Source organism: Corvus kubaryi, unplaced genomic scaffold (genome assembly GCF_017639235.1).
Source record: "Corvus kubaryi isolate FWS band 111438036 unplaced genomic scaffold, C.kubaryi_AGA036_p1.0 37392, whole genome shotgun sequence".
Lineage (NCBI taxonomy): Eukaryota > Metazoa > Chordata > Aves > Passeriformes > Corvidae > Corvus > Corvus kubaryi.
In genome coordinates this window covers 7710007-7737978 of record NW_024581131.1, presented here as the reverse complement: position 1 = coordinate 7737978, position 27972 = coordinate 7710007, and the positions used below count along the sequence as shown (strand labels likewise).

The window sequence follows — 27972 nt, the reverse complement described above, 5'->3', positions numbered from 1 at the left end:
GGGGGCCGCGCGGGGCCGGGGCGTGTGGCGGCGCCGGCGCGCGGAGAACGGCAGGGGGCAGCAGCGGGCGCGGGGGCGGCGCCGCCCGGGCCGGACCCGGTCCCGCTCCCCTTCCGCCGGCCCGGACCTGCGTTCTGGGCCGGGAGTGTCGGCCCGTTCCAGTAGTTACACGTCTAGGCTGATGGCTTTAGTGACCCTCTCGGTCTTCCCTCGGTTTGATGGAATGGCCGGACTAGTTCGCTTGGGGGTTTTTTGTATGATTTTTTTTGTTTGGTTTTTTGGTTTTTTTTGTTTTTTGGGGTTTTTTTTGTGGTTTTTCATCGGAGGATATATGCCATTAGTCAAAGGGTAAGGCACGTCTTTGTCCAGCATCTGTATCTGAAACTGTAAAGTAAAGTTATCTTTAAGACGTTGCTCTCGGAAACGCTGAAACCGGTGAGTGAGAGGGAGAGTGCGTGGTGTTTTGTCAGGGTGTGTCACAGGCAGTGTGAGAACCTGAAGTGTAGAACTTTGTGGAGTTATCTGGTGCTTTGAATTCAGTGCAGAGCAACACGTCTCAGGACAAGAGGACGGTCTTAAGTTGTGCCGGGGAGGTTTAGGTTGGACGTCAGAAAGAAGTTCTTCACAGAAGGGGTGATGGGCCATTGAAATGGGCCGCTCAGGGAAGCGGTGGAGTCACCGTCCCTGGAGGTGTTCAAGGAAAGACCGGGCGTGTCAGTTAGTGCCATGATCTAGCTGACAGGGTGGTGTTCAGTCATAGATTGGACTCGATGATCTCAGAGGTCTTTCCCAACCTAATTGATTCTGTGATATGAGATGGCAATCTGATCAGTGTTTAATACTCTAACTATAAATACATAGTGGCAGGTTTTTGTCAATAAGGTTAAAATGCATTGTAGGATAGTTGACACAGAGCCATGCCTTGTTTCCATAATCGGATCACTATAACTATGGATGCATCTGCTTCAATTTTCATTAAAACGGAACTTTTCAGTTCTTTGCTTTCTTCCTTGCAAGTAACAATGTGTGAGGAAATCAAGGCTTACTTGGTTGAAAAGTTGGATTCTACTGTTTCTTTATCAGGCTGTTATTAGGACCAGATAGACACAGACGTCTCTGCTTTATACCGTTGGAGCTCACAAACTGGAAATTCAGACTTATTTAAAGCAATTGCTTAATGTATTGCATATAAAATGAATGAGTGGGATGATGTATCCTTGTATACTCTGTAACAGGATTGATTAGGGCTCTTGAATGGCTTTTTTGCTCTGTTAGCACTATCCTGTTCCAGGACTACACTTCCCAGTATGCTCTTCACTTCAAACAGCACATGCTTTAAGGCAACAGACAGTTGCCCAAGTTAGCGTGGTAAGTGTAAGGTCTGATACTCCTGTGCTAAACCAGAGCTGTGGATTGAGGATGCAAAGAAGTCCCAGCTTAAGTACTCTTAACCACTTCCCTGACCTTGTGTGTTCCCCCTACCCTGTAATATCCACCCATCGTTCCAGCCAGCCAGGTTCAGACTTGTCTGGTGACTCTCCTGATTCAGTGGCCGAATCATTCAGGTCACTTGGCTCTGCATTTGTTTTGCTGGCGCAGAGGGAGGATGGTGTGGAAGTGGGCACAAGCAGGTGGGGAGGCAGCAGGGCTACTTTTGGACTTACACTGGTTTGGAGTCTTCATTGAACTGTTTGATCTAGCCATGGTGGGTCTGCCCTGAACTGAACCTGAACCCGTGTAAGTCACGTAGCTGCACACACACACAGTTAAATTGGGTTATGGAGAGGTCCACAGAGCACTAGAATTGGTGGAAATGTTTGTGTGACTTGGCAGGTGGGAGGAATTAGGTTCTCCCTTTTCTGGAAGTAGCAAGCTTTTATATTGTATCTGTGACTGCTGAATGCAGGAGTTGTTGCAGTGACTTGCGGGGATCACACAGGCTTTGGGGTGCTGTGCTCAGCCTCACCCTGAGAAGGACGTGGCGTGGCAGGGGAGAAGGGGCAGGAGCTGCTGAAGTGTAGTTCTCTCTCTGACACTCAGTTTGTGCTGGTACTGGATTGCTTCTGTGCCTGCATTGTGCTTGGATTAGTATCCAAACTGACACACAAAAATCACATGGCTGCACAAGAGAAAAAGGGAATGTACAGGCCGAGCTATTGGTGAGAGACTCGAGCCTGGGTTTGGGTCAGTTCTGGACCCAGGTGTGCTCTCACAAACCTGTGTCCTGGGGCTGTGGTTCCACAGCAGACTGAACTGACCTGAGTCAGTTTTGACACAGTCTTGCAGCCTCCCATGCCACTACTAATCCATGTCCAGTTCTGCACTGAGCTTATTCTCAGCACTAACTAGCTGAAAACACTCAAAAAACATTTTCTGGGGGTCCAGTTTACTGAACCAGTTAATCCCAAATGCAGTAACCAAAATAAGACTTGAGACTGTTTTGAATAGCTCCTTAAAGCTGTGCAAGTTTTCATTCAGCTGATTTTGATCAGTCTTTTTTATTCTGGTGATCCCATAGGAAAACTCGTTGCAGTTTTGCTCTGCTTCGCGAACTCAAAGGTCTGTTACTTTTTGCAGGGCTATCAGTAATGAAACCTATGTCTTTTCTCTTGATTCCTCTGATGTGTCCAGAAGAGCTGAGGCTGGGTTTTTTTGCTTGGTTTTTTTGCATATTTGCTTGGTTTTTTTTGCATATTTGGTTTAGGTCACTGTCTTGTTGAGGAAAACTTTTTTGCAGCTATTGTTAATTACCAAAAAAAAAAAAAAAAAAAAAAAAGGCAAGCCAAAATTTAGGTGTTTGAGTTCTTAAAAATAAAAAAATCCATAAACTGTTTTAAGGGAGGTCCATTGCTTGTCTGTATACTTGAAACTATAGGAAAGGAGAGGATGACCCTACTTGTTAGTAAAACCTCCTGATCCTAGTGTATTTGCCTGTGTCCTGGAGAAGGATGAATAAAACCCACTGCCTCTTTGCCTATGTTAGAAGCTGTCTCTGTCCTTTAAGTAATAAAAACGTATATGCAAAAAATGTGTTATGGTAAACGAAAATAAATTGTATTTGAATTTCTTATAGGTACTGCTGTGTTTCAGTGGTTTAGGGTTTTGTTGATTTGGTTTTGTGCAGCTTTTTTTCCCCTCTCACAACAAGACTTTTCTGAATTGATGGCTTTCACAGATGAGGACCCAAATTCTGGGAGGCTCAGACAACTTTTGAGATCTGTTTTATGAATTTCTTTACTCAAATTGATAGGGATTTACTACCCTTCCCATTATGAAAGGACTAAGGCTTTCCAAGTGTAATGTAAATCTGAATGGCACTGTTTAATCAGTCTGGTAAACAATTCTGGGTAGCTCTTGGAGGCTTTGGAGTATCTTGGGTGATGGCTGCATCGATTGTGTTTCTGCTTCAGTTGTTGAATGGTGCTTCTGAGTGTTACTGATATGCAAATAATGCTCAAAAAGTGTTAATAGGTTTAGTAAATTTAGAACCAAATAAATGAAACCTGAGTTTTCATTTTAAAGAGTACGGTTGCAATGAAATGCCACATACTTCAGTGAGAGGTGCCAAATGCAATTGAGCTGTATTTTGGCATTTGAGGAAATGTGCCTGTCAAACTACCAGAATAGAATTGCTAAAGGCAGTGTAATTTAAAGAGTAGTGGTGTTGTTAATAAAGAGTTAAAACATCAGTGTGGTCATTTATATTGAAATACAGAAGGTCCCTTGGAAGCTCTAATTGTGCTGGTAAACTTCACAGTTATAGATAAACTTGAAGTCCTAAGTGGTCCATGTGTGGTTTTAGATTTTGATGGCAGAGCTCTGTAGCAAGAGTTTCTAACTATGTGGTGGTGCAAGTATATTTGAGTTTTTTATTAAATGGAAAGGTAGTGTTCATCTCTTCCTTTTCTCAGTTCCTAAAAGACTTGTCAGTATGAGTCTGATGTAGCTAGTAGTGAGAACAAATCAAATCTGAAGATAAATTAAATATCACATGGTGGTGGTGAATGGGGCATTTCTTGCTCCCTTTCAGGTTTTCTGTTGGCATTAGCAGCTGCGATATTCATGGGGAAAGGAATCCTGGCTGTTGTTTCTGGCTTTTGATATCATGTCTGGGAAGCAGTGTTTGGGTACTGGGAGACGGAATCACAGAATCCCGGAATGGGTCAGGTTGGAAAGGACCTTAGTGGGTCCTCTGGCCCAACCTCCCTGCTTAAGCAGGGCCATCCCAGAGCACATGGCACAAGATTGTGTCCAGATAGATCCTGAATGCCTCCAGTGAGGGAGATTCCACAACCTCTCGAGGCAATCTGTTCCAGTGCTCATTCACCCAGACAGTAAAGATGTTCTTCCTCATATTCAGGTGGAACTTCTGTGCATCTATTTCTGCCCATTGCCTCTTGTCCTTTTGAATAGAGGCTGAAGAGGCACACTTGCTGTCTTCAAGTTTGTCATTTGGCTCATACTAGAAAGGAGAGGCAGCAGTAGATGGAGACAAAGGTTTTCTTGCTCACTAGGCTGTTGAGCCCAAATGAAGAATGATTTTTCACCAGAATTTTGCTATGCTTCACTAAATGACCTGATTTTGTTTGAGGACGAATTATGTTGCTGTCTATATCAATCTACTTTGGAGGAGAATGAAGTCTTTTTCCTAACGTTTAGTATAGTTGGAGTATGATTATGTGGCCACGTTGCTTCTTACCTCTGCACTGGTACCTTCCTTGTCATTGCTGTTATTGTTTAAGCAGAAGTGTGTTGGCACAGACAGTACTCACGCACCCTGCCCAAACAGCACTTGCGAAAAGGTGGGTTTCCTTTGTGCAGAGAACACCTTTCCTTCAGCCCTGTGGCTCCTGTACCTGGTAGTTGTCAGAAAGTACCACATTAAGCATTTTCCCCAGACTGCTGGATACAATACAGGACCCATGTACAGTCAGAGTTCATGGTAGTTTCATTCACCTGTACTGCTCTTGAGCTGAAGCCCAGTGCAGGGTGGAGTTGAGTCCTGGTGTACAAAGACACCAAGACTGAATTTCGTGGAAGTTTGTAATGTAGTTTCTGTTTTAGTGCTTTTCATTACCAATGTTACAAAAACATGGCAGAATGGGGGTTAATTAGAGTATATAGACATGTAAAATTAATAGATCGAGAAGTAAGAAAAGCAAAGTTTGAGAGTGGTTTTGTCATTAAGAGTTTACATCAGAGTCAGTCAGTGGTGTATCTTCACAGGGTTGGTCTGACGGAAGTTCAGGTGGAATGCTTAACAAGGAAGTTTAGGGGGTTATTTGATTGTTTTTGAGGTTTTTGTTGGGGGATTTTTTAGGTTTATGTTATCAGGCAAGTTCTATGAAGGGAAAAAAGCGCCTATCCAAGGGTTTTTTGGAGGAACTTTGTAAAAATGGCTGTGTCTACCTATAGTTGAATGAATAATCTTGAGGTTAAAAAAAATGCTTTCTGTTACTGGCAGCCAGAAAATTCTTTGTCCACTGAAACGATCTCAATTCTTTTTCTTTGTATTGATGCAGTAATTGAGCCAGCTTTTGCTCAGTGTGATTCTGTTACACTTTGTTGATAGTCTTTACTGCCCTTCTGTGACAATTTGTAAAAGGTTCTAAAACCTGTCAGTTTCTGGGTGATATGTTCTAGTAGGATGTTTGAGGCAATGCATCTGTTAATAAACAATACACTTGTCTTCACTGTGTTTCCCTAATTGCCTCAATTTTCTTCATCTTTGTAAATAACTTAATTACAAATCATCTGGCCATGAACGTTTCTTTAAGTAGCTGGATCACATAGGTGTCTAACAGAAATCTAGTCGTTTACTACTCTCACCTGATAAAAAGCAGAATTTCTACAAAAGACAGTATTTCAAACATCTGTTAGTTTGTTGTGACTTTCTTCCACCAGATTGAAATGCATGTTACAATGGCCTGTTACCAGCTGTGAGCAGAGCATTGACGTTCTTTTTATAATTACAGTAAAGTGAAAAGCCACAATTTATTTATTTGTGAGGAAACAGTAGGGAGGAGGGTGAATTAAAATCAAGTGAATGAATTACTAATGCATAAATGCAATTGTAATGTAATTGTGTAAATGAGATTTTTTCCTGCAAGTTATAGAGTGAGATACAACTGTGTACAAAAACATTATTTAAAATTTATTTAAAGTTTTTAGCTTTCTTGTAATTATTTATGCAGAAAACATTGAGACTGCAGACAAAAACTAGCATGTGCTTTGCTAGACTCTTACATACTGTAAAATTTCAACTATACTTGTGACCCCACTTAGTATTGGCACATTGAACCAGGTGTGTTGTGACTGGTTTGTTTTGTAATATGGAACAGTAGGAATAGTAGCCTGGGTCCTCTAGGTCATCATTGAGGGTTTTTTGACCTCTGACTTTTTAATAAAGATTTAACATCTTTCCCCTAACATCTTTAATTCTTGGAGGTTGCTTGTAAAATGGTCTTCCTTGCTGTAGAGTTCCCAATAGGTTATGGGTTTTATGTATTAGGAGATAGAATCTTAATTGGATAGGTATTTGAAAATACTCTAGGTCTGGAGTCACATAGCTCTGGATGTGTTTATCCACGTGTACATATGCTTGTACAGGTATATCCATGGGTATAGTCCAGCTCTTAAAAATGAGTTGTCATTAGCAATTTATCAACTTCAGAATTCCATCCTTGCTGCCAGATGCCATTGTAAGTTGTAGGACAATACATCACCTGTTCACACTTCTGTGTACTGGTGATAACAAATGGCTTTTCTTTCTTCCTAATGCAAATGCAGGTTGCCATCTTTCCTCCCACCTTTCCCCACTTTTTTGGGGGGGGGGGGGGGGGGGGGAGCATGGGGGTGTGTTTGGGTTTATTGGTGTTGTTGTTGGGGTGTTACTATTTTTTTTTAAACTCTGTGTCCTGAAAACAGTTTCCCGGTAAGTTCTAATCATGTTTATGTTTTACTTCCAGTAGGAATTGGAACTGAATTTATTCATCCACTTCTCCAAGCCTTTTGAAAAGTGACTAAATGCAACTGAGTCAGATTGTCTGTGGGTATGAAGTGGCTGGGAGAATCCAAGAACATGGTAGTGAATGGCCGGAGAAGTGGAAGCAAGTCATCTAATGACCACGCGCAGACCAAATTGCAGCATGCAGGAAAGGAGAATCCAAAGACGGGCAAAAACGGAGTTGAGAGAAGATCAAGCAGATGTATGTACATGTTTCTGCTGCTTAGTGCTGTGATTCACTTCCTAGTTTGCAAGCCAGGCTTCTGTCTTACCTAACTCATGAGGGAGGTCTGCAGTCAGCATGGAGCTAACATCAGAAATATCAGTTATGTATGTATTTTCTGGATGTGTTAACTCCCTTCAGGAATATAGATATCTTCAGATCAGTTTAGAAGTAAAATAAGAATAACTGGGTATAAATCAATTTTGAACTGTTTTAATTATAAAATGCATGATTGGCACTAAGTGACAACTAGTATGATTTGAAGTGGATAACATAATTTGAAGTACTTGCGTATCTTTCAGTGAATACACTTGTAGAAGTAAACCCTGCTTTTTAATGAAGTCATATACATTCTTAGCCTTTATGGAATGATTTTAAGGAATATGGATTTTTACTCTTGGTCTGGGATGAAGGATTAAATGCAAATTAAAGTCCTTTATTTAGACTTTTCAGAAAATCAGATTTCAGATTTCGTTGTTTCGTCACATTTATAGGTCAGAAATTTTAGAGGTAGGCATTACTGAACTGTGTAGTCTGGAAAGATGCTTGTAGTTGGGGAACGGAAGAGAGAAGGAAACGAAAATTAATTAAACAAATCCATAAAATAACATTTTAAAATACTTTCTCCCTTGACTACTACATAAATGAAAAAAGCAAGAGGGGAAAATTAACTGTGCCTCTTCTTCTTCAGGTATTTTATCATCTTCCTCAATTGTTCTGTATTTTTTGCCTCCAGCCTGTGTGTCTGTCTGTCCCTCAATGTAGCTGGGCTCTGTAATGTCCCTTAAATGATATCTAATTTGTGCTTTCTTATTTGCAGGTAGCGGTGCTTCAGGATTTGAGGGTCAAAGTCGTTATGTGCCTTCCTCTGGAATGTCTGCCAAGGAACTCTGTGAAAATGATGACCTAGCAACTAGTTTGGTTCTTGATCCCTATTTAGGTTTTCAGACACACAAAATGAATACTAGGTAACTTGTCTTTATTTTTCTAGAAAAGAATTCATCTTCTTAGTTGATGTAAATCAGCAAAACCATGGAATTTCACGCATGTTTTAAGAAAGTGAAAGAATGCGAATTTGTGAGTAGCTTCTGCCTTGAAATAGTGTTGCATGTGAGTCTGGAACTCAGCACTACAAATGGAGGCTCTCACATGTTCCATCATAGGTCTTTCCATTAGTTTCGTTTATCTGTGCTGTAGAACAGGTTGGTAATAGGCACCATTTCCTAGCTTAAACAGTTAACTAATCGTAAGTTTGACACCAATAGTCATTTGAAATCTTTCAAAGGCAGAAGCCAGTGTTTGGTAACTTTTCTGTTTATTCCGTGTGCCTGGGTGCTTTTTTTTTCCTTCCTTACTCTTAAACATCATAAGAAAGATGTAGCTCCTGAGCGGTTCAGTTTTGGTGCTAATTGATCTGAAGTTCTTGCAGACCCTTGCTGAAGGAATTGCTACTCAGACGTGTCTGTATGGATAAGATAAATAAATGTGCCAGCTGGAAACTTGCTTACCGGAGTTGCACCTACTTCTGCACTGTTACGCTTCTGTCTGAATACTTCGGTTGTGAATTCTGTGTGGTCTTGGGGTTTAGCTTTTGTGCTTCTCCCTCTGTTACAGATGTACCTCTGATAACTCTGTTCTGTAGATCTCTGTTAAGCCTGTTTGCATACAAGATCTGTATTGATAGCTCAGTGGGGAAACTACATATAAATTATAAGTTTCTAAGGACAGGAATTGTGTGCTTTGTGCAATAAGAGCTGGAGTTTCCAGGCAGCACATCATGGGAAACAGACTTTCAGCCCTTCAAACTGTTGATGCGACTGTTTTTAAAGGACAGTTCACCTGTGCAGCACAGTCACATACCCACAGTATCAGTGAAGCAAATTGTATGTATGTATGTATACAACAAACAGATTGCTTCAAAAATGACTGCTAGATGAATTGGTGTTGTCATGTTACATAAACAGTTGCTGGTATAGCCTGACAGCATCAGCATCGGGACGTGTGGTCCTAATAACTGTAAAGACTTACCCCAAAGATTCTTCTTCTTTGCTGGAGAGTGCAACATCTACCTTCAAAGAAGGATGTTGGGGTTCTTCCTCTTCTCTCCATGCTATTGGTTACAATAGTACATTGTGCCCAAACATTGTCCAGGTGGATATTCTTATGGTTCAGTTTGAAGTGTCTTTGTATTTTCATCAGTAAATCAAGCTAAAAATACATGCTGAAAGGCATTTTTTGTTTTGTTGCATGAATGATAGTCTGCAGGTTATGCACAGGTAGTTAATTCTTATGCTTTTTGCTATGGAAATGATGTATTCATTGTTTAATAGTTGGAAAAGCTACTTTCATAAATGTTGTTTTATGTCGATAGGTTGTCAACAACTAAAATACTTCTTTAATTACTATTTTGAACTAAAAGGCTCCACAAAGGCCATCATCATGTATTTCTTCCTTTCTCAGACTTGGAGAACAGTTACAGGCAGTCTTCAAGGACAGTAGTTAATAATCTTGGAGCACTATGGGAAAGACTTAGGTGAGGCTTACAACTCCTACCAGATGCACACCTTTTGCCTCTTTCATATTGTCCTACTGAGAGAGTTTCTGATGTAATGAATTAAAGTCCAAGCATCAGCATAGTTCTTGTTTATCTTTTTGGTGCAGTGATGACGCCTCCTTGTTACTGTGGCTGTGATACTTAAGATGATCTTCTTCCATCCAGTAAACTGTAGTATTTCTAGAGCTCCTGAGAACTCTAGAACTCCTTACTGTTGTTTTTATGGGAAGGTGGGGGAAAAGCAGGTGTGAAAAAAACTGTACTGCTTCCAAAATGCCAGATGCCAGTACCCAAATATCATGATGTAGTAGAAGTTAATATTTGCAGCTTATGTTTGGGCATCTTCTGCTTCGGTGCCATGGAGCCATATTAGTTACATAGTTCATCTGTGGAGGTGTGCTTAAAATAAAACAGCCAGTTATGGTGGCAGGCAAAGATTTCCTGTTCCTTTGTTCTGATTTGTTTGAAGATGCCCTGTGAAAGTGTCTGTGCCACCATTCTGCTGTGTTGGAAACACGTAAGAGGTTTGTATTTTTGCAGCCCATTGTAAGTTGATGATCACTTACTGAAATTCTCCTTCCCCTTACCTCCAAGCTTACAGCCAAGTCTGTATTTTTGTTTGTATGAGTGTCTTCTCTATAAGCACTTTTTCTACTTAGTTCTTCCAGTTGAAGAGTTTGTAAATTTCATTTGTCCAGAGTATATTGATTGGAGAAAAAAAAACCCCTCACAGTAAAGTATCTAGATTGATGTTGAAATGTCTTTGTTTTCCATCTTCTTTGTATTGAGTTAATGATCTTACGCTAGGGTGGTGACAAGAACATGACTGTTACTCTACTTGTTGTGTTTTTGTGTTTTGGTTTGGAGGTTTTTTCTGTGGTGTATAAAAATAAAGTCCTGCAGTTTGTGAACGCCCACCATCTTGGGAATAGGGCTGTTGGCTCTGTAAACTGTCAAGTCAGGAATGTCTGAAAGAGCTGAAGACTGTTTCTCAAAAGCTTACAACTGAATCTCCTAATGTGTTTGTCCAGTGTTCCTCTGAAATGTCTTCTTGTCACCAGGGATTTGAAGGACAGTATAACATGTAGTTCTGGAAATGTCCTCAGTGGCTTTACCCAAAAGCAATTTTTTTCATCCTCTTGGATTTTCAAGAGAAAGCAGGTTGTTTTCAGAGCTTTCAACCCTCTTTACAGGCCCAGTTGTCCTCCTTTCATCAAATTCGTAGCTCTTATCTCAACAGAATAGCAGGTTAGCAGTTAATAAAGGAACCCCATGTCTTAGAAAGTAATGTTCTTGTCAAATACCACTATTCTAAGGGGTATTGTTGCTTCTTGTACAAATCCTGTTATATCAGTCTTTGTTTGTTGTGGTAAAAACAAAGCTCGTTTTGCAAGCTGCACTTCCCTGGGTGGAAGGCTGACAAACACTGGAGATTGAAACTGACACTTGTAAAATGCCAAGTGAACTCTTGCACGTCTTACCATCTCTTATTTTTGGGTGCTTTTCCCTAGGCTAAGCACTGAATCTTAAAGTCACATGCCCTAGTGGCTAATCTGCTCTTTATACTATCTCACATACAAAGGTGTCACTGTTTAAACCTTAAGCCAGACTCTGGATCATATTGATGCTGTTACCAGTCAGTGCTGTTTCCTGGTTCCCTAAAGCACCAGCATCACGCTAGGGAATACTGGGAGCACTTCAATGTGCTTCTAAATTTGTGAGTGATTTAAGAAGTCAGATGCGTTGTGGTCTGTTTGCTGCTTTTAGTGAAGTTGCAAACTGGTGTGTGATGTGGGTGGTTTAGTTTGAGTACGTAGGACTAAAGGACCAAGCTTCAAGCATTTCCGTGTTTTCCATTGGAAACATTAAGTGCTTGGGAATGGTGTACAGGAAGCTGTTTCTCTCGACACTGCCTCAGCAGCAGTCACTGACTTAGGTGACTGAACTTGACAGGGTACATCACTCTTTGTCCCTTAGAGTCACCACAGAGCAGAAGAGACAAGAAACACAAAGCAGTTCAATATCATTGCATTTGAGTCTGTGCTGAATCTCCTCTGCATTCTTTAGCTCATTTCAGTACAATAACTAAAGGGCTCAATATTGATCTTGAGTGAGGTCTGGAGGCTGAAAAAGTGATGTGGGTTCTGCTACATAAGATTATGTTGCCATACATTCAGCTTCAGTGTTGTGGTCCTATGGAGATACTGGATTAGAGGTACACAACTCTTACGTAGTGACAACCTGTTTCACAGTGAAGCTTTTACATTCTTCAGACCTTAGTGTCTGTGTACTTTACAAAATTGTTTTGTTGGACTTTGGCATAAAAACTGCTTTTTCAGTTTTTTCTAGATCATTTTTACTGATAGCTTAATTCACTTAATTCACTTAATCCACTTTACTTTGCTTGTAGTTGTCTTCCTTCACTGTGTATAATCACAGTGATTACATTGGAACCAACTGGTTTTGTTCCTAAATGTTATGGATTAAAAAAAAAAAATCACAACCAAAAAACCACCCTAAACAACCATGCCCTGCCCCTCAAACCAACACCCACCACCTTACTTTTACAGTTTTCTTACTTTCAGTTTCAAAAAAGTGTTACATCTTCAAAACATGGAGTGGCTTGCATCCAGTAGTCATGTTAACTGCTAAATTAAATTTACCATGTGGAGTGTCAGAATAGGATTAGAGGACAGCATTGGGTTGTTGGTTTGGGGGGTTTCTTGTGTCCCCTTATTTATTTTTTTAAAAAATACTTCTTTGCTAACCATACTAAGGAGAATGAAATTACGTGTCTCAGAATTTTCTTTATTTCTGTTCTTGGCTGTATTGGAATTTTGACCACACTGGTGTGTATTTAGTGTCAGTTCAAGAAATTTAAGTAATGTGGATGACTTTCTTCTTTAGAAATGTTGTTATGAAATTTGGCTTTTAAAGAACACGAGTTCTTTTCCATGTGAAAACACTGGCAGTAAATGCAGAACAAGTTGATCATAACTTGTATAACTAGCTTTGAGGAAAAAATACTCATACTACAGGATTGGGCAGGGAGGAAGCCAAAATGCATGTTAATTAAGTACGTTGTTTATGCTTATTTTAAATAGATGATTTTCAGTTCTTGTTCTGCTGTCTTGAATGCTTAACAGGCTTGCAGTTTTAGCTTTTGTGCTCAATCTCTGGTACTAGGTGAACATAAACTTGCTGTCTTTCCACAGCTGCTTAAATAGAAATACCATCCAGACAAGGTGCCTGTTGTTAAAAGGCTAATGGGTTGATTTAGTTTTGATAAATTCACTCTTCCTGATTTTCCCTAGTCAGAAGTTAAGAAACAAGGTTTGGAAGTAACTCTTTATCATGCACTGGTATGCTGTGTGGAGTTCCATACTGGATCTCTTGCAGGATCAATTTATCCTTTTTGTTCAAACTCACTGCTCTCAGTGACTGAGACTGAGCAAGGTACTGTGCTTCTGAACTTACCAGAAACTCTCCTTTAACTTCCTTTATAGGCAAGCATCTCACTGACCTTTGGCTTTATACCTTGGAGTTCCAAGAGTCTTTAAGTACTCCTGAGGTAAGAGAAACTTGAGAGAGAAAGAGCTTTGCTTCCCCAAGCCATTTTCCTACGTCCTCCTTGTTGAGACCACATCAGTTTGCCCTTAACTGGGATGAGATCATCTTCTATCTCATTTTGAAACTGCAGTAGCCACAGTTTTATCAGATCTTGTTGACTAGGAAAAAATAAGTATTTTCTAGGGAAGTGTGAAAAGTTTCTGTTCAGCAGGTTGTCAGGAAGAAAGGCTGATATTATTTCTTTAGACACTGTCATAGCTGAGGTTTTCATTCTTTGCTTACTTCTAAGACCAGACTGTTTTGCAGCAGACTTCATGTCCCATGAGACCTCACCTGTGGAGCTGCTCATAGGGTGGCTCAAGGAGTCTGTGCCTGTGAGCAGATTCCAACACCAATGTGTCTTGTTCAGTGTCCATGATAGAATTTAATAAAGGTACTATTCATAGGAGGAAACCAGAAGTCTGGATAAACAATTCTGGTTTTAATTGTCTCTTTTGTTTAGAGACTGGGTTGGCTGGTTTGTTCTGTTGGTTTCCTTGTGCTCTCTCTATCTATTTCTCTTCTTTGAACTAGTCTCCTGTTTTACTGATACTTAAAAGACAATTTCTTTGGCTCATTTTATATGCATACATTTAGCTGTGGGGCCTTTTCAGGCTGTTTTCATGGTGGAGCTCAGAAACAGTTGTGTAGACTCTTTCAGCAGGTGTGTAAGTTTTTGGGATTTTTTTTATGTCATGTAAACGTGGAAGCCCTGTAACACCAAAGTGGTAGTATGCAAGGTTGCTTCTCAAAATCAATTGGCTTTTTGGTTGCAAAGAACTAACGAATAAACTAATCAATGATACACCTGGGAGAAGTGAAGTATCTATCAGCAGACCCCAGTTCTTAAGGAACACTGGACTTCTAGGCTTCTTGGCTTCTTCAGTGTCTCAAATGAGGAAAGTACCTTTTAAAGTATATATGGAGATACACCTGTGAAAGACTGAACCTTTCATGAGGAGTCTGGACTGTAGTATTCTGAATTTGCTTACAAATTTCATATGCTCTCAGTGCAATTTACATGTGCTGCTGAGCTGTGAACAACCCTCTAACTCAGGCTCAGGGTGCACAGTGTCATTCTGTTTCACCAATTTGGGAACCCTCGGAGTGAAATGTTGAACATAATGTTGGTTTCCAGCATCTTCCCATGTACTTGTGGACACTTCTTGCTTGTTTGGATTCCTCTTTATCTTTTCTCATTATCTCTGTCTTGTCACCATGTAAGAACAACATTTTGATAGAGGTGCTGCAGAGAGTCCTTGGTATTAATTTTTGAACCCCTGGGTGCAGGAGAGTCATAATCTTTGAAAAACCCAGTTCCTGTTTGAAATGCCTGACATGCAATCTAGCATTCATCTGATCTTATAATGTTTTGGGGGTTTTACAATCTCTTCATCCCTTTCTTGTTTCCAGCCATCTTTTTGGCCTTTGCAAGGCTTGGGCATACACTATTTATTTTACTTCTTAGGAATGGTGTTACATGAGTTTCTGCTAATCACTTAATGAATTCCACCAGCAGTGTGGTGCCTGAGACAAGAACCCATAGAAACACCTGCTGAATGTGATCCATGGTGGTGTGCAAGTGACTTTCATGGGTTGGGGCCAGGTTCCAAGCTACCGAAGGTAGCTGGTCATTTAGACATCGGGTCAGCCTCTGAGAATCATGTGTTGTGAAAGACCTAAAATACGAGCATTTGAGGTTGTAAGATGTGCTTAGAATTGCTAGAAGATGTAGGGTGTTGATTCTTTTTCTGTAGGTTGTGAGAGCCACTGTTAAGCTTGGCATCTGCCCTCCTTTTTCTTTCTGTATTTCTTTTCCCCACTGGTGGTTCAGTTGGGATGCTGTTTTCTTTAGCTAGCCTAGACCAAGCTTCTTGATGATAAATAAGTATGATGATGCCTATCAGCACATACATTGCCTGTCTCAGGTAGTAATGCAATTTCAAATGTGATGGCTTTTCCACCCATCTTTGCTCCTGCAGATCACTTAGCTAAAAAATGGTGCATTTCAACATGTAAAATAAAGTGTAAGGGAGAGGGCAATCACTCATGTAGCCCAGCAAGAACAGACATAGCTGAAGACCAATTTCATTTGTAAATCCTGTGGGTTTTTCCCTTATGTAATATTTGCAGATAGAGGTGTAGGTGAAATATTAACCTTTCATGCTTGTGCATATGGGTGTGCTCTCTACTTCTCATGGTGTAAATGCAGTTGGCTTCTTGCTGGGAAAGTTGTTTCTGATTGGAACTGAAAGTGAGTGCAAGCCCTGTTCTGAAACTAGTCAGGTTCAGTTCAGGCTATATGATTTTAAATTCCCTTCATGTATGAGGAAGCACTGTGAGTTACAACTATCAAATCTGGGCAAAGTCTTTCTGGTTTTGGGAGAGCAGAGATACTCCTATGTGTGACTGGCAAGTTGAGGAAGACTTTGGTGTGCTGCAGAACAAAAATAATGATTGTGTCATCTCTAATCTGAGGGGTGTTTTCTTGCATGATAAGGTCTCATCAGTTTGTTAGGTAGTTAGCTTTTTGGGATGATGAGGTAAGTTTATTCTTTAATGAAGAATTTGATTTGAAACTTCTTGGCATGGTGTGTGCTACAGTTGTAAGCAGGCATCTGTTTCTTGACTGACTCCTGCTGTCTTGTTCAATGTCGTGGCCCAGCCAGAAGAGAACTGAAACTGATGTCTGCTCAGAACTCCTTACTGTACCATGTTCTCTGAAAGCCCACAGGTTTATGCTGATAAATTTTGCTGGATTCAAAAAGGTCTAAAAGGTTGCTTAGTTACTATGTCACAAGGAAGCTTTTCAGATGGAGAATTCAGAGTTTTATAAAAGCAGTAGCATGAATGCTGATAACCTGCTGAAAGTGATTCTGCTGTTAGCAGGTCTGTCTTCATTGTATCAGGAGCATAAATAAAGCATCTTCCTTCTAACAAAGGAAATCAAATCCTCATCATTGTTACTTATTTCTGGTTAGACTCTTAGTATTTTAAAAAGTGAAACAAAATTGGGAAGTAACACTTTCTTGTTTCCTTTATACAAGTTGTATGGAAGAACCAAATCTTAGGTGGTCATTTAAAAAGAAGTTACTTGCAACATTCAGTGTTCTAAGGTGACAATAAGTCCATTCACTTAGCAGTTTAAAAAACAGCATTATCAGTGAGGAAGTTGATGGAAGTTTCCTTCCACCAGCTTCAATAATTTTTTTTCCCCCTTGTTTATTTTTGTAATGAAATACAGATTTCATTTGGCAAGTAAGAGGAAATAAAATCAGCATAGTAATGCATTTGCAGCAACAAGTAACAGGACTTACTCTTACACATTTGCTCAGAAGCTCTTACGTTGTTTAGCGCTTTTGTCAAATGCTATGTAAGCAAAACATGCGAGCTGTAAAAAGAGCTGCAGAAAACTCTTTCTCATGATCCTGGGAAATTTTTATCTGTGTGAAGAGTCTTCTGGGGCGTGGCATATATTTAAGAATACCCACACCCCACCTCTGCCCCAAAGCAGAGCATATAGGGGTATGTGCTCAGTCAGAGGCAATTTATAGGGATTTGGCATAATCTGTAACTAAGTGCTGCTTTCTCTTGGTGGTTTTGCAGCTCAAAAATGGAGCTTCCACTTCCAGCAGTCATGCAGGTTTTTTCTGTTACTTTTTCCCACAGAAGATATGAAGGGTAGTTTTTCTTAAATCTCAAGTTTTTGGAAGAAGGCGGAATTCTCTGCTAATGTATAGGTGTTCGTTTTCATATTTACATGCCCAAGATTTCCTGTTTGGGGAGAAAACTTCTTATGATTGCAGTAACTTGTGGAACCTTAATCTTCAACAGATGTAGTATCTCTGCCACGTGTTAGTATTTGTAGATACTTCTTGTGTTGTCATTAAGAGTTGTATTTTATATGAATGAATGTTAAGTTTGCGATCCACATAATCCCCTGTACTGAATTTATCAATATAATAAGGCTTTGGGTTTGGCAAAAGTTGGTTCAGTGTCTTTATGCAGGTAGTTAAATGTTTATATGGGTAGCAGAAGAACTGTGTGCTGCGAGTAACTGAGGAAGGCTTGAGAATGACTGATGGTGGACTGGAATAGCTTTATTTTTTATTTCAGATTTCGACCTATTAAAGGAAGGCAAGAAGAACTCAAAGAGGTGATTGAACGTTTTAAGAAAGATGAGCACTTAGAAAAAGCCTTCAAGTCCTTGACGTCAGGTGACTGGGCCCGGCACTATTTTCTTAACAAGAACAAAATGCAGGAAAGGTTATTCAAGGAACATGTAGGTGTATTTGTAATTAATGTGCTTTTTTAGATGGTTGAAAGGCAAAGAAAACATAAACATTTCTTAAGAATGTAGCAATAGTAAAGCAATCGAGTGTTTTATGTTGTTTTGTTGTTTTTTAAGAGAAACTTCCTTTATTTTTTAAAGCCTAACTAGACACACCCTCCTTTTTTTTTTTTTTTTTTTTTTTATTAACTTTCATTGTCTTTTATTAATAGAGTGTAGAAAAGAAGGGTTTTTCCCCCGTATATTTGTACTGTGGTTTGGTTGGGGGTTTTTGTTTGTTTGGGGGGCTTGGGGTTTGTTTTAGTTCTTTTTTACTCACAGCTCTTGTAAATCAAAGTGGGTGACCAAAGAAGGTAAAGGAAAAGGGAGTAGCCTTGTTACATCAAAATACCTCAGTTGTTTTGGGTATAGGGGCTTTCTGTGGGAGTGTTATTCCTCGTCCACTTCCCACACCCCAAATCCATTTTGTATGTAGCATAAAGGTTGTTGATTTTCAAAGTTCAAAGCAAAAAAATCATAGTATTGTTTACTTAACAAAAAAAAAAGACACTTTTTCGGGAATGAGTCTGTTGTTTCCAGGTACAACCAAAAGGAATGTGGCCTACTTTAAAATGCACCAAATCTAGTAACGCAGTAAAAAGTTAGCAGACAAAGTTCTACTTTGTCAAAGTGGTTCTTTGAATAACACAATCACACTTCAACTAAAAAAAAATAATTCAACAGTCCTTGAATTCAGCATCTAGGTTTGTTGTGGAAGTAGTATCTTTTTTCAGAATTTCAAATAATAAAATGGATTCCTATAGATTATTAGGTCTCACTGGTTCTTAAAGATGAGAGATTGCTTGAATGCAACTATTCAGTGATTTTAAGAAAAAAATTACCCATTTTCAATAGTTGGACCAATTTTGTACCACTTAAGGTATATTTAATTTTCTTAAACTCCTTGGATAATCCCATTACCCATGTGAGGATTCCTGCAAGTCACTGTGAAGAAGTAAGATCAACATAATACATATAGCTAAAACATATAGAAATGCATTTCAGCAGACAGTATCCCACTCCAGTATCCATTTTGTGTGTGTTTTTGTACAGTTCACTTTCATTATTTGTATAAGAAGTTCCTCACTGCTTTTGTTTTGCCTGTAACAGACAAATACTGGGTTTTTTCATTGCAGGTATTTATTTATTTACGAATGTTTGCAACTGACAGTGGGTTTGAGATACTGCCTTGTAATCGGTATTCTTCTGAGCAAAACGGAGCCAAAATTGTTGCAACGAAAGAATGGTAAGAAATACAGTTCACTGTTGCATTCTGTTTCTGTCAATTATTTTGAAAGAATCTTAAAAAATATATTAAGAAGTGATTTAGAATTAAAACTGCAACCAGTGAAAGAGATAGCAAAAACAGAGAGAAAACTCAATTTGCAAGTAACAATACCAAACTAAGTACTTAATGCAGGATCCATGGCTCTGGAAGATATTCCTTTCTATATTTGGGCATATGCATGTAGTGTTCATTATGCAATTTTTTTTTTTTTAAATCTTATTTTCAGTCAGATTAGTGTTTTTCTTTACTCAAGAGTTGTGAGTAACACGACATTCTGGCAGATTTGTTATACAGCAAATAATTGTGGGGGAAATTAGTTTTTTGGCTTTTTTAAACAGGTGTTATTTGCACATTTTGATTGTGCAAGATAAATCTCTCCTGGAAACACAAGGCTGGAACCCCACTGTATTTCCCCATCTCATTTTGGCACATCTGAGTTTCATTAGAAGCGTATGTGTGGCAGTACCAGCAGATTCTGGCTTAATTCAGATTTTAAAATCAGTTCAAGTGTACACACCAATTGTATGAGCTTTGCTTTGTGGCAGTACCCATTCGCACCAGCACATCTGAGGTGAGGAAATGCTGTTATGTTCACACTGAAATTGAGTGGCTGGACACCCTGCTGGTGGCAACACAACCTCCACATGTTGCAGAGAAAGCTTTAAATAGGCTGAGGCCAGTTTCCAGCTCTTCATGACCAGAGCTGAAAGTTCCACAATCATGATAAAACCCAAAAAATACTGATTGGGGGTTTTTCCTTGTTGGTTTTTTTTTTTTTTTAATTCACCTCTTGGCTGATTCTTTGCGGTAGAAGCTTTGCATGTAGGTGTGTTGAAAACAGATTAAGTTTTCATGCTCAAAATTTTGAGTGGCCTAAGAGGTGAACAAGACAGGAGAGCTGCTTCTCAACCCTGCTGGTACCTGGAAAACTGCTGAGACTCAAAACTGATGAGAGTTCTCAGCATTCTCTGTCAAAGGAGAATTTTGCACTTAGAAGGCTTCACTTCTATTTTGTGTCCTTCGTGTACCTTTAGCATCTCCATATTCATCTGTGTCAGAGTAATCTGGCCAAAATATGGAATGGCCACTCTGAAGAGCAGTGGAAACAACGCCCATGCAAGAAAATGGAAGCTCTGCGCTTCTACTAAGCTGAGCATTCAGTGCCTCTGCACTGCTTTATTCACGATGGCACATCAGCTGTCTGCACACAAAGGCTTCGTGGTTTTGTTGATTTTTGTAGGTGTCTGTCATTCCCCCTCCTCACTCTATTTCAAGGACCAGCTTCATGCTGAAGGAAAACATCTTGCGTCCAGCCTTTCTTTGAGTCATTACTGGGCCTCACTTAAAAAGCCATGGAGCTCTAAGCATTTTCATTATACTGGATTTTCCTGGCCATGCGAAGAAGTATAGGAAACACAAGCAAGAGCAGCTGGAGGAAGTGAAAATTTCTTAAGTGATGATGGGGAGGGAGTGTACACAAATGAAAAGATCTTGCTTTTGGTTTTAACAATTGCAGAAGCTGAAGTAATCAGCTCTTGCAATTTCTTGCCTACAGTCTCAGGAAATTGTAGAAGCAATGGTGGTAATTGTTTCTGATGTCAGATTTGATGTAATTGATTCTATAACAACTTTTTGTGAAATTATTTTGTAATTTTGGCACACATTGTCTTATTTCTGCTACTCTTTTTACATTAAAGGAAACGAAATGATAAAATAGAATTACTTGTGGGCTGTATTGCTGAACTATCAGAAATGGAAGAAAACATGCTGCTGAGGCATGGGGAAAATGACTTCAGTGTCATGTATTCCACACGAAAAAACTGTGCACAACTATGGCTTGGTCCTGCTGCATTTATCAATCATGGTGAGTAGTAAGTATAGGAAGCATGTTGAAGGGCATAAGAAATTCAGAAGTGTTGTATGTGAGCTGAACAGCACAGGAACTTGGAGAAAAATGTCTGAATCTTGCATACTGTATTACTGTAGAACAAAATCTTATTGGGATTTTCCCAGCCAGAGCTGATCAGCTGTGAAACTCGGAGAAGGTTCTAGGAAGTGATGCCCTCTTCCTTGAAAGAGACTTTGGAACTGGCAGCTAAATTAGTAGAGCATATTGTGGGTTACCTTGAATTGTTTGTGAACTCAGTCAACAGTAACATCTTCATTAGGTGAACTTACGGCTCTTTAACCTTTTGCACAGAAGCTTAGCTGATTCTGTTGCATTTGTGTGCCAAAGAAAGAGCAGGTAGGATTTCAGATAAAGCTGTTTACCCTGAAGAGGAGGGAAACTGGACATTTGTGATAGCACAGGGAAGAGGTCAGAAACCCAGCTGTACCAAAGCAGGTATCTTTTGATGTATGGCTTTGTGCAGTACTAACTTAACTCCCAGTATTTAGCTGAGATTCTGCAGTTACTGAAGTCAGAGTGAATCCTTACTTTAGATATCTGCAACTATTCATGTTTCAGGTCTTATCCACAGTTAATTGACTTTATGTTTTGGACCTTTTTCAGATTGCAGACCTAACTGTAAGGTAAGCAAGAAATTAAAAATAAATAAAGTACCCCACTTTTTTTTTTATTTCTTTGTCCTTCCAACTTTTCTTCCCCAACTGTTTACTTTTTTTCCTTACTCAGATACTGTGCAGCCTTAATGATTAACCCTTTTTTTCCCTTCCTGTCATCTCCTTCCCCAGTTTGTATCAACGGGCAGAGATACAGCATGTGTGAAAGCTCTAAGAGATATTGAACCTGGAGAAGAAATCTCCTGTTACTACGGAGATGGGTTTTTTGGAGAAAATAATGAATACTGCGAATGTTACACCTGTGAAAGGTATGTATTGATGTAAATAGCTTTCAAATGGAATTAGGCATATTCATGATCTATTTTGTGAAACTGAACGTCCTTGATTATGAGTACGCAGATCTTTGGACACAAAATAATTGCTTCCTACCTGTTTGCTATAATGATTTTTCTGTGTTGTTACAGAATGGTGATGATTCCTGAGAACTCTGTGTTCTCTTAATCTTTTGATTCTCTGTTCTGGAGATTAGCCCAAAATGAGACAAAACAGAACAAATCAGGGGTGTAGATTCTTAAAAATATTTGTACTGAATAAAGTAGAATTGGAAGGAAAAGCAGTTACAGCTTCTACAGGACCATTGTGAACTGATCCCCAACTTTTGCTCTTTTTTGCACTAGACAAAGCAAATTCCATTAATGTTTTATATGTGGACCTGAAGTTCTCTTCTGCTGGGAATGGGAAAAGTACCCAGTGTTGTTAGAACTTGGGGGGTTGTGTATTTGTAAATATCTACCGATTTGGATAGTATTTGCCTCTATCTGTCCATCACTCAACAGCAGCAAAGTTGTTCTATTTGTCTTTTACCTGTGCTGTCCCAACCTGGTTTCTTCACAAAATCAGTTGAAAGAATTCCATAGTTGTTTTTTGCCATGTTGAAATTTCTGTTCACTGTGTGCAGGGAGGCTCAGCATCATCTCAGAGAGCTTCACCCAGTTCCAAGAGGAGCTGCACAGAACTCACTGTTCTGTTTGATCTAACTGTAGGAAGAAAAACCCTATAAAGGACAAAATATTGTTTATATTGAGAGATAGCTTAGTGCACCTACATATAAATAGTTCAATAATCCTGCTTTCATTTTTACTGGCTACTTTGATTACTAAAAAGTCTTGCAATTAAAGGGAAAACCATCTGGTATGGACCTCTAAGCTCACATGATGTTGGTAGGTCATTCCAAGTGAAGGATGCATTCTCAGACTTTATCTCGAGAGCTGCTAGTAAAAGTGTACTTCAGTCATGGGAACTGTTAAGTGTTGAATAAATGGGCACCAGAATTGTTCCTCCCTTGTTACACAGAGTGATGTGGTGTTTTGCTCAAGTTCTTTTGATCATTGATTTTAGTGTAATATGGACATGCTTTCTTTTTCAGGACAAACTAGTTTTATGTGTCTGAACATTTTCATTAACTTGTCATTTTTGTATATTAAGTACAGGAAAATGTTACTTTTTAAAGCTAATGTTTGGGTAATTCTAACTTTAGGAATCTGCTTTTCAGTTACAAGAGTGTGGCAGAAGCAGTCAAATATGTAAGATGCTGTTTTGGGGGCTGTTAGTAAAGACTCATTCTTTTTTGTTTCAAGACTGATGAGACAACAGTCACTTTATACACTACAAAAAAACCCCATATTTAAGTGTCTCAATTTTAACTGCTGTAAAGAGTGTTAATTTGCAATGTTAAAATGGTAGGATCTTCTTCTAAGGATCTGTGGGTATGTTTGGAGCAGTGGGAGATTTGGCACTCTACAATTTCTTTCAAGCCTCCAAAAGTCATCACCAGGAAGATTTGCATCTCTCTGCATATATCCATGTACTCTTCCTAGGTGATCCTGCTGTTCTTGCTGGCCAACTGAGATATTAGGCACCCAAGATGACAGGTAGAAGACAACCCACAAAATGCTAACCAGTTCTGTGGCTATTGGTATCATTGATCCAGATGTACTTGGGATCCAAACTACTGTACATGAAACAAAGCTCTAAGTTTACATTAAGATTTATTAATACCTTGTGTCCTCTTTTTATTTATAGACGTGGAACTGGTGCTTTTAAATCAAGAGTGGGATTGCCAGCACCTACTCCTGTGATTAACAGTAAATATGGACTGAGAGAAACAGACAAACGATTGAACAGACTTAAAAAGTTGGGTGACAGCAGCAAGAATTCCGACAGCCAGTCCGTCAGCTCTAACACTGATGCAGATACCACTCAGGAAAAAGGTAATGCAAGTAAGTAAGAAGAAGAGCTTGGAGTCATTAAAGGCTTCATGAAAACATGGAAAACTTTCACTGTGATGGAATTCCTCTCCTAGTGTTGAGATGCTTCTCAGATACTGGTTGTTAAAACTAATTTATTCAGGAATCTGAAGGCAATTTAAACAACAAATTCATGGTTTCCCACAAGTGTTTGAAGAACAATAGGTGGTATGCTCTTCTTTTGTTTTCTTTTTTTAATATCAAAAGCAAATATTTATAAACATGTCAGTTAAAGTCTTGCCAGTAATTTCTGTATTTCAAAATACAGTAAAATACCACAGGCAGTAGTGTGGTTTAGGAAAGAAAACTAACATAGGCTGAATTCTTAGGAAAAGAATTTTTAAATAAATACTCTTAGTAGATATTATTAAATAAATAGTTGTTTCTTTTAGAAGTCTTCTAAATTGGGCAGCTCTTTCCTTACCACATTCAGAATTGATAGTTCAGGCACCTCTTGTACAGTGAAAGTGCACAGTTAGGCATTTCAGAAGAAATTGGAAGGGATTTTTGTTTGTAATCTTCCTGCAAGACTTCTCTCCATGGAGTAGTGAGTACGATTGATTTGCTTTCCCCACTTCCCCACCTCTGCCACCCTCAGTATGGGCATCATACAAATAGTTTAAACTTAGATTTAACTGGTAAACAGGTTTGGAGGTACATAAAATACTGCACTTCCATCTGTCTCCTGTTAGCTGCTGTGATACTGAAAAATGAAACACAAAAGCAGAACATAAAAACCCAACCAACCAACAAAAAAAAAAACCCCTAAAAATGTCCCCAAATCTTTTTATGGTCTCTAATTACCAGTATTTAGAGTTGCACCTCTGTTGAGCAGACAAAACTCCTTTGCTTGCCACAGTAGGCAGTAGTTCCACCTGAAACTGAAACCATTACATTAGATAAGGTGTCTGGGGTTTTTTCCTCCTTCTCTAGGAAAAAAAAATCTTGGAGATAATATTAGATCAGGCCGATCCTCAGATTTTGCTGGAATAATACTCAGCAAAAGCTGTGGATAATGTCAAATATATATTTTTTTTAAATCGATAGAAGAAAAAGTTCAGTAAAAACCCAACTTGGTATATTGGGGATAGTGAGGAGAAGTGTACCTGGAAATGTTGATGTACTTGTGGCCTGTTTGGCAATTCCTTTCAGGTGTTGAGTTGCAAGTTAAGCAGTCTCATTCCTTACTACATACTGTCTGTCCTGTTCCATGGATTTCTCTGAAGTGCTCCAAATAAATAAAATAACTGCAGTATTTGGGAGTGGGAAATTCAGGAATAGCAGTGTCATAACAAAACCACTTTTTTCTTTTCCAGCTAACAGAAAATCTTCAATTGGCGTAAAAAAGAACAGCAAAAATAGAACATTAACCAGACAGTCTATATCAAGAATTCCAGCATCATCAAATTCTACCTCATCTAAACTAACTCATATAAATAATTCCAGGGTACCAAAGAGACTGAAAAAGCCTGCAAAGCCTTTACTTTCAAAGATAAAGTTGAGAAATCAGTGCAAAAGGCCAGAGCAAAAGAATGCTTCTCGAAAGCTTGAAATGGGAAATTTAGTTCTCAAAGAGCCTAAAGTAGTTTTGTATAAAAACTTGCCCATTAAAAAGGATAAAGAATTGGAGGGACCAGTCAAAGTTGCAGTCTCTAGCGGATGCTTAACGAGGCATGCAGCGAGAGAACATAAACTGAATTCTGTGAAAGGTGCTCATGAGCATGGTGATATTGCACCCTGCACATACATCACGAGGAGGTCGATGAGAACAAGGATGAGTTTGAAGGAGACCTCTGACACAAAGCTTGAACCAAATACGTTGGATAGCTATAAGAGTAACTTGACTGGAACACAATCGGACATTGCAGAGCAGCAGTCTCGTGTGTTAAATGACAACAATGTGGCTCATGGACCATCACATAAAGGGGAGGGTCGGTGCCAGAGAAATGATGCAGGCACATCAAAAAAGAAATCTCGACAAGGAAAGCTTGTGAAACCATCTTCAAAAACAGAGGAAACTGATACTATGCACAACACGCCTGTGAAAGATGAAGTACCAGATTTGATTAGTTCTCATTCAGAACTCGAAGAGAAAAACCACGTGGTGGACACACCTGTTGGCTTTAAAGACTGTATCCCTGGATCTGGTGGCTGCTCTCTAACAACTGACAATTTTAAAGCAAAAGACAGCTTTAGAACTGCAAAAAGTAAAAAGAAAAGACGAATCACAAGGTATGATGCACAACTTATCCTTGAAAATAGCTCTGGGATCCCTAAACTGACTCTTCGTAGGCGCCATGATAGCAGTAGCAAGGCAAATGATCAAGAGAGTGATGGAATGAATTCTTCAAAAATAAGCATAAAATTAAGTAAAGACCATGAAAAAGATAATAATTTATATGTAGCAAAGCTAAATAATGGGTTTAACTCAGGATCAGGCAATAGTTCAACAAAATTAAAAATACAGCTAAAACGAGAGGAAGAAAACAGAGGGACATACCCTGAGGACCTTCATGAAAATGGTGTGTGTTGTAGTGAAACTCTCTCCCTTTTGGAGTCAAGAATGGAAGTAGATGATTATGGTCACTATGAAGAGGAAACAGCAGATGAATCTTCATCAGAAGAGGACGATGAAGAGGAAGATGACTATGATGATGAATTTGATGACTTTATTCCTCTTCCTCCAGCGAAGAGATTAAGGCTTATTGTTGGCAAGGATTCAATAGATATTGATATTTCTTCCAGGAGGAGAGAAGATCAGTCTTTAAGGCTCAATGCATAAGCTTATAGGTCTTAAACTGACCTGGATGTCATTTTTTAAAAAAAAAAAAAAAAAATTAAAAAAAAAATAATAATAAAAAACCCAACAAAAATTCCATTTGATTATTCCTCAACTAAAGAACTCTCTGAAAAACTTAGTGGCAGCACTTCTTTATTCACCTATCAACGTAATATTGTAGAAAGTGTACAGCATACTGACTCAAGTTCTTAAGTCTGATTTGTGCAGATTTTTATTGTACTTTTTAATAGCCTTCTTATGTGCAATTCCAAGTTAGAGGTAATGCTCTGTTGTAAAATAAAGGCTCAAGCAAAGTTATGAAATTGCATCAGATCTTTCCATGCAGGACAATGAGAATACAGTGTGGCTACAGAATTATTTTTGATCAGTAGGAGCGTTAGTTTGCTCTTACAATATTTGACTAAACAATTTACAAAATCATAGTAGCAGCATATTAAGGTTTTCTAGTATATGTTAATATCACCAGCAATGATCTACAGCTTTCCGATTTATTTGCTAGATGGTTTTTCCCCCTTGGAGTTTGTCAGTTTTAACACTGTATGCTGTCCCAGACGTACTGTTTGTGGCCTTTGTTATAGTAGCAAACCGTTGGTTGGAAGTCAAATTGATTTCTTTAAAAAAAGAGAAAAAAAATATGAAAAGGTGTTGACAATTTGCTGACTTTTTAGTACATTATATGTACAAGGGTAGCAGTATGCAGAATAAAGTTTGGATATGGTGTATTTATTGCTTGTTACGTAAATTAAACACCTTGTATTTAACACTTTTCAATACTTTTAGATAAAATTGTTCTTTGCAAGAATGATTGGTGCTTATTTTTTCAAGAATTTGCTGTGAAATAATGTGATTACGACGGGCAACATTTATCCAATGAACTGCAGCTATCCTAAATTGGTTCTTCATATTTTTCTGTTGCACTTGTAAAATGCTACAAGGAATTTAAAGAAAAATCTATTCACTTTAACTTATGATAGTTTTATCAAATTAAAAACAACTAAGTCACAGCTTTTGTTCTGTGGTAACCTATGAATTGTTTGTCTTTTAAGAACCAGTTGTAAAAGACTGAAAAAATATGTATATGTTGTAAATATTTGTGTGTTGTGAGAAATTTTGTCATAAGAAATTGAGATAACTTGCCAGAAGGGTTTTTAAGTTTAGAAATACATCCATGCCAATAAAATAGGAAACTGTAAACCTAGTTTTAAACTCTGCATCAGTTGGAGTTCTTTGCTCATACATAGTTCACTTAATACTTCAGAGTCTGCTTTATAACAATGAAGAGCATCAGGGCGATCTTTGGCTCTTTGGTTTTTAATAAAAGAATGTTAGGAAA

At 38.8% G+C, this 27972-nt stretch overlaps 1 protein-coding gene and 1 long non-coding RNA gene across 8 annotated transcripts in view; one reads left to right on the top strand and one right to left on the bottom strand.

The window, feature by feature from the left end:
* Positions 1 to 114: 114 nt before the first annotated feature.
* Positions 115 to 27972, top strand: KMT5B (lysine methyltransferase 5B). Of its 7 annotated transcripts, none has more exons than XM_042038679.1 (10): positions 115 to 348; positions 6972 to 7208; positions 8050 to 8197; positions 17509 to 17674; positions 18859 to 18968; positions 20708 to 20874; positions 21523 to 21542; positions 21705 to 21841; positions 23616 to 23812; positions 25156 to 27972. In XM_042038679.1, exons 2-10 carry the CDS (start codon positions 7055 to 7057, stop codon positions 26619 to 26621), a joined length of 2565 nt encoding a protein of 854 aa, XP_041894613.1. In that variant the 5' UTR covers positions 115 to 348; positions 6972 to 7054; the 3' UTR covers positions 26622 to 27972. The 7 variants fall into 7 exon arrangements, with proteins under 7 accessions (XP_041894613.1, XP_041894619.1, XP_041894615.1 ...); XM_042038681.1 differs by having other exon boundaries at positions 117 to 348; positions 23616 to 23803; XM_042038685.1 differs by lacking the exon at positions 25156 to 27972 and having other exon boundaries at positions 23616 to 23820.
* The window catches only part of LOC121669580, a 37668-nt gene continuing 31781 nt past the window's right edge, over positions 22086 to 27972 (bottom strand). The window contains exons 3-4 of the long non-coding RNA XR_006017809.1: positions 24644 to 24720; positions 22086 to 22587 (exon numbers count right to left, since the gene is read on the bottom strand). This is a non-coding gene — a long non-coding RNA (uncharacterized LOC121669580). The remainder of the gene's footprint in view (positions 22588 to 24643; positions 24721 to 27972) is intronic.